Source organism: Megascapheus bottae, chromosome 14 (genome assembly GCF_031878675.1).
Source record: "Megascapheus bottae isolate mThoBot1 chromosome 14, mThoBot2.hap1, whole genome shotgun sequence".
Taxonomy (NCBI): domain Eukaryota; kingdom Metazoa; phylum Chordata; class Mammalia; order Rodentia; family Geomyidae; genus Megascapheus; species Megascapheus bottae.
Genome location: NC_143522.1, coordinates 25721932 through 25728607, shown reverse-complemented (window position 1 = coordinate 25728607; position 6676 = coordinate 25721932). Strand labels below are relative to the sequence as shown.

The 6676-nt window shown below is 49.0% G+C and overlaps 1 protein-coding gene across 1 annotated transcript in view; it reads left to right on the top strand.

Moving 5' to 3' along the window:
- Nucleotides 1-1281: 1281 nt before the first annotated feature.
- The window catches only part of Serpina6 (serpin family A member 6), a 6019-nt gene continuing 624 nt past the window's right edge, over nt 1282-6676 (top strand). Inside the window, exons 1-3 of the mRNA XM_090345412.1 lie at nt 1282-1902; nt 3386-3656; nt 5039-5186. Of these exons, the coding sequence (XP_090201538.1) occupies nt 1293-1902; nt 3386-3656; nt 5039-5186 (1029 nt within the window). The 5' untranslated portion in view covers nt 1282-1292. The remainder of the gene's footprint in view (nt 1903-3385; nt 3657-5038; nt 5187-6676) is intronic.

Genomic DNA, 6676 nt, shown 5'->3' with positions numbered 1-6676 from the left:
CATTTACATTTAAAGTAATTGCTGATGAGGAGGGACTTGCTTTTGCCATTTCAATGCTTTTTTTGTGCCCCACTTGCTCTACCACAGTCTCCTTGTGTATTGATTTTGTAGTGAAACCATTAAGGTCTCACCTGTACACAATTGTTTTTCCCTATGGCTACCATAGGCTAGGGTTCAAACACTCAACCAGAATTTTCACCAGATTGATTTCAATATTATAAGAAAATTGCTTCCACCTATCTGTTTCCTTTCCATTACTGGTATCACAAATTAGATCTTTATGTTAATTGTTTATCCCCAAACATAGACTAATGGGTGTGTTTAGCTGTCAATCTTGTGTCCTAGAGAATGCACACTGTGGAATTACAGAGTAAAAAAAATACTAGCTTTGATGGTGGCCATACACGGTTCTCATCCTCTATCAGCTAGCTTTATTTCCTCATCCACTTTCCAGTTGATGTCCAGCATCTTTTAATTTTTATATAAATTGAAACGTTTTCATCCCTTCCAGGGTTTTGTTATGGTAACAAGCTTTTCTGGTTTTATCTAGGAATGTCTTGAATTATCGCTTTTTTGTGTGTGTTTTGTATGTGTGTGTACTTTGTGTTTGTTTTGTTTTGTTTTTGTCAGTCCTGGGGCTTGAAGTGAGGGCCTGGGTGGGTCCTGTCTCTGAGCTCTTTGTTGCTCATGGCTGGCACTCTACCATTTTGAGCCACAGGGCCACTTCTAGTTTTCTGGTGGTTAATTGGAGATAAAGAGTCCCATGGACTTTCCTGCCCAGGCTAGCTTTGAATCTTGATCCTCAGATCTCAGCCTCCTAAGCTAGTAACTAGGTGGCGTGAGCCACCAGTACGTGGCTCCTCCTCCTTTTCAGTGGACGTTTTGTCTAGGTCTAAGATTCTTAATTCACAATGGTTTGCTTTCCTTTTGGAACTTGGATTGTTTCCATTAGGTACACACTTAACTTTTCTGACTGCTAAAACCAGGTAAATATTATTTACTTCATGAATACTTGGATACCAGATAGATGAGAAAATCTAAGGCAGATAACAGATCTTCGTTGGGTATTAAGTAGGCATTTGAAGGATTGCTGTATCATTTACATCTTCCAATAAGGACACTGAAGCTCCGGGCCTTGCGGTGGCTTGGCCCAGGCCGCCTAGCCAGTGTGGAGGACAGGAGGCTCAGGTGGGTTTTCTGACTGCGTTCTGCGGCATCAGAGCTGATGACTCAGGAGCCACCACATTACCTAACTAGCAGTCTTGATTTTGGCAGGGTCTGGTCCTACCACAATGTCAATCACCCTCTGTACCTGTCTCCTCTGGCTCTCCACCAGTGGCCTCTGGACTGTCCAGGCTCAGGACTCAACTGCCACTGTGCGTAGCAACAGCCCTCACCGGAGCCTAGCTCCAACCAATATTGACTTTGCCTTCAACCTGTATCGGCACCTGGTGGCCTCAGCTCCTGGCAACAACATCTTCATCTCGCCCGTGAGCATCTCCATGGCCCTGGCTATGCTCTCGCTGGGGTTATCCGGCCACACACAGACCCAGCTTCTCCAGGGTCTGGGCTTCAACCTCAACAAGACATCAAAAGCGGAGATCCATCAGGGTTTCCAGCACCTCCATCACCTCTTTGGAGAGTCAGACACCGGCTTGGACATGATCATGGGAAACACCTTGCTTCTTGACCAGAGCCTAGAACTACTGCAATCATTCTTAGCCGATATCAAGCACTACTATGAAGCAGAGGCCTTGGCCACCGACTTCAAAGACTGGGCTGGAGCCAGCAGACACATCAATGAGTATGTGCGGAATAAGACCAAGGGGAAAATCACAGAGGTATTTTCAGAACTGGGTAGCCCAGCTACCCTCATCCTGGTTAACTATATCTTCTTCAAAGGTAACGCTCCCCTCCATGCTACCTATCCCAAGACCCCACCCACCATTGCCGAAACTAGAACAGCCATCCCAGCCCAGGGCACAAAGCACTTTCAGCTATGGGAGGCTCCATCTTCATCACAGTACTTCTGGGAAAGCGTGATGATAACATTTGGCCCAATTCAGAAGGCTACCCCTTGGAGTTGAGCAAATGGCTTACGTTCTACAAGGCAGGTCTGAGGCTCACTGTTGTAACTGTAAGCGACCTGGCTGCCTTATGGCTGTGGGTATTCCCTGAGTAGGGGCCAGGTAGACTGGTAAATATCCTATTCACAAGCCCTCCACAGTGAAAATGACCCCGAAATGATCATTGTGCCAAGAGCAGAAAACTGTGGTCTGGAGTCCTCTTCTGTCTTCTCTGCTCTCCTGCCTCAGCATTGTTCCCTTTCTCAAAACTCCCAACACACACACACACACACACACACACACACACACACACATGTACACATACATTGCATGCCCATATTGTACACATACACATGCAGGCACATATACACACATGTACACACACATGCACATAAACATACATACTCCAAACACACCAAATTCCCCTTCCTCTGTCTCCATGGCAGCCTGCAGAGACTCCTGATATCACTGGAACAAATGACTGCAGACTGGACCGCTGCACACATTCATTAACTGGCATTCCTGGAGGTCCAAAGTCCCCAGTGGGTCACACTGTGTGGTACAAGCTCAGGAGAACAGAAGAGGCTCTGCAGGAGGCGTTGCTATTGGACAAGTGTTGGCTCAGTGTGAGAGCAATCTCCTTTCTATTAGAACTGAGCAGGGCTATGGAGTCCCGAGGCACACCCCCCCACACACACACACGTGTGTGCGTGCGCATGTGTGCACACATGCACAGGAGTGTGTAACCCCCAAGGTGAGAGCTGGGGAGTCTGAGGCCCTGGTACACCTCTCTTCCTGACTCTGCCTTCAGGCAGTGGGGGCCAGAATGCCCTCATTCCATGTGCAAAGGGTCCACAGACTCCTCCAGGGATTAGTAGGGATGTTGGGTGGAGATGGAAGAGATAAACCAGTCCCCTGGAAGAGTCCCTTCCTCTCCTGACCAGGCACCTTGAGTTCTAGGCTTGAGGTCAGCCATGTCTTCCAGTACTCTGATATCAGGGAGCCAATGTCCACCTGGGGGAGCCGTAACCCCAGCGCCAGGCCTAGCATTCTGTTGCTCCCCCCTCTTCTGTATCTGAAGCCAAGCTTAGGAGCAGAGCTCATCCTCAATCCATCCCAAAGCAGAGGACGGAATGGGCTTTAAGCCTATAGAATTGTGACCTCTTTCTGGAAATTTCTGGGAATCCAAGTGGGTGTGCAGAGACTGCTGAGTAGCTCAGCTCACAGCTTGTGCACCAGGGTGGCTATCCAAGCTGTGCTCTCTCTCTCTCCCTGGTCTTACAGAGCTGATTCCTGTTCCCTCTCCCATCTCTTCCCAGGCATATGGGCACATGCTTTTGACCCAGGAAACACTAGAGAGATGGACTTCCATGTGAGCGAGAAGGTCACAGTGAAGGTCCCCATGATGTTCCAGTCAAACACCATCAAGTACCTCCGCGACTCGAAGCTCCCCTGTCAGCTGGTACAGCTGGATTACGTGGGCAATGGGACTGTCTTCTTCATTCTTCCAGAGGAAGGGCACATGGACAAAGTCATTGCCCACCTAAGCCGGGACACAGTTGAGAGATGGTCCAACTCACTGACCCATCGGTAAGCCCTCGGGTGCCCTCCAGAAGTGGGGCAGGCAAAAACCAGACACGCCTGGCCTTCTGCCAGCACTCACTGTCCTCCTGCCCGCCGAATCCCCATGGACAGTAAGATCCCCTGGCATCCCTCAGAGTCACGCCTATCAATCAGCAGAGCTCCTCTGGTATTCCACAAGGAATACCCGAGGTGAGGTCCCCTTGTGGAAGGAGTAGATGAAAGACACGGAGGAAAGGTCCTGTGCTGCTAGGCTAGTGGTCACCAGTGGAATCCGCTCTCTAACCTCTAGTCCAGGCAAGGGCTAGTTCAGGGTTTGTACTCAGAGAACACTAGCTGAAGATGTGCTAGTGATGGGGGAAGCAGAGAGGCAGAGGGAGAGAGAGAGGAGCCTCTCCTCTAGTGACCCATTTCTTCCAACCAGCCCCACTCCTAACAGCCTGTGGACTCCCCAGTGGATGAGTGAATCCTCAGCCCCCAGCTGGAAGCCTTCCACATCCGAGCCTCCTGGAAGAGGCTGCATATCCTAACAGTAACGCATCCCTACAGACTGCGTCACCTGTGTCTCTCATCTTGGTCTCTTCCTCAACTCTGTTTTGGACGCTGGCTGAAGCTGGTGCGGCTTGATGGCCCAGCTCTCAGCTAGGGCTGGGGCTGCTTTTTCTGGTGATCGGTGTGAGACTGGGAGCGAGCCCAAGCACTAGAGATCTCAGGTGTTTTCACTGACATCTTTAATGTCAGGATTTCAGACATCTGTCACTCAAGATTCAAGGAGAAGACAAGTCAAAGGAAGTTGATACTGTACTTTAATTTTTTTTAAGTGTGTCTATGCCCAGTTCTGCATTTCTTCCTCTTCTACCCCATCCTGGCGTGCATTCTCTTACCTTTCTTCATGCTAGCTGACTCAAGTTTCTGCCACACAAACTCAGGGGGCCCCAGCCCTTCTCCATAGCCAACAGGCAACAAATGAGCTCAGCCCTGTGTGCTGAGGGCATGGGGGGAGGGAGCAGAGCCTCAGCATGGGGGGCAGAGCAGGGACCACAATGGCTGCTCCCAGCTGGGTGCTCCTCTTCTCCTCTGCTTCTGAGGGCTCCTCAGGACCAAAGGACCTTCCTTACCAGCCATTGTGCTCAATGCTCAGTGCTCCGGCTGTATTACAGGTGGAGAAGCTCAAGGCAATCACCTGGAGGAAACAAATGTATAAATCACAGCCATTGTGTTGGAGGAAGAAGCAAGTCCTGCCTCCTGCCCTGCCCCTTCTGTCCCCAGTGAGCAGGTGGGGCTGAGTGACCAAAGCTGGAGGAGCCACACAGAGGGAGGCCTCTGCTCCTAAATGTCCAGCCTGGTCTTTGTTGCCTAACCTTTTCCCCTTCCCCCTCTCCCCCGAGCAGTGTGGTGAACCTGTATATCCCAAAGGTGTCCCTCTTGGGCAGCTACGACCTGGGGGGCGTGCTGACGGAAATGGGCATCACAGACCTGTTCAGTGGCCAAGGGAATTTCTCTGGGATCACTCAGATGGCTCTGCTGAAGAGATCGAAGGTAACCGTCTTGGGAGCCCATCTTTTGGTGTGTGTTTTCTAAAATCCACATGCACATCATAGCAATAAACAACATCAAACCTCCTGTATACAGGTATAGGTCCCAGACTGAGAGCCCGAGCCCAGTCCAAGCCCTACCACCATGGTGGGGCAAACAGAGGTTCCGCAGGGAAACCATCTCACCCACAGAAGTGACAAGGGAAGGCCACAGCTGTGGTGCCTATTCATCTTGCCAGGCCACACTGGAAAACAAGGCTGCTATGGCAGAACTGTGAGCCACCTTGACACAAAAAGAAACAGGGATGTAGCAGACGTGTATCTGCACTCACGCTGAGTCTCCATCTCAATGCTTTCATGGTGCCTCAGTTTCCCTTAGTCACTCATTTAGAAAATGTGTATTAGCCAGGCACTATTGCTCATGCCTGTAATGCTAGCTTCCCAGAAAGCTGAGGTCCAGAGGATAACAATTCAAAGTGAGGCTGGACAAATAAGTCAGTGAGATTCCATCTCCAACTAACTAGCAAAAAGGCTGGAGTAATGGTTCAGAGTAGAGCACCAGCTGTGTAGAGGACAAGACCTTGAGTTCAAGCCGTGGAATATGCACTTAGAGAGAGAGAGAGAGAGAGAGAGAGAGAGAGAGAGAGAGAGAGAGAGAGAGAGAGAGAGAGAGAGAGAGAGAGAGAGAGAACAAATACTAGGTGCCAACCTGTGTAAGCCACTACCTTTTTTCTGGCCATATTGGAAACTGCCTGGTAAAATACATGACATGGAAATTGAATGGACTGAGTCCTAATTGCCTTCTTTTATTTTCTTTTGTTTCGTGTTTTGGTTTTTTTTTTTTAATTTTGAAGAGCAAGAAAAGAATGTATTCCACACAGGCATTTGAATCTTAGAGAAACCAAAGCCAGCTGCCTTGTCATATGGTGGTTTTGAACTACTTTCTAGAAGGAAGCTTTAACTCCATGAAGAGATATCCTGTGCTTGCTGAGCTCGCCAGTAACAGTGCAGCACTTACATTTGACCTTGAGTCTGTGGACTTAACACTTCATTTTTTTCAACACCTAAAACCAGCTCAACCTGGGAGCTGCTAAGAGCCTCCGAGTGCTTGCTGTAATGCTGAGCTGAGGGGAGTTTTCTTGCCACATTAGCATATAAGCCGCAGCATCCCCTGCTATTTCATTCCTCCAAAACAAGCTAGAGAAGTTTGGTGTGGATTTCAGGATTCCTTTTAACTTCATCACAAGGGGAATGTCCAACAACCGAAGATTCGCGTTTTTGCTTCTGCCTCGCCTTGTCCTCGGAGTAGGCCTAAGCACGAGGGTCTTTCGTTTTTTTCTAGCACCAGGATTTGAACTCAGGTTCTGTGCTTACTCAAGTCGGCTTGTTCAGTTAATGTTCTACCACTTACACAAAACTTATAGCATGGCATTCCTTCTCCCTGATTATTTTGAAGATTCATTCTCTTATTTTCTACCTGAGCTTTGATCTTCC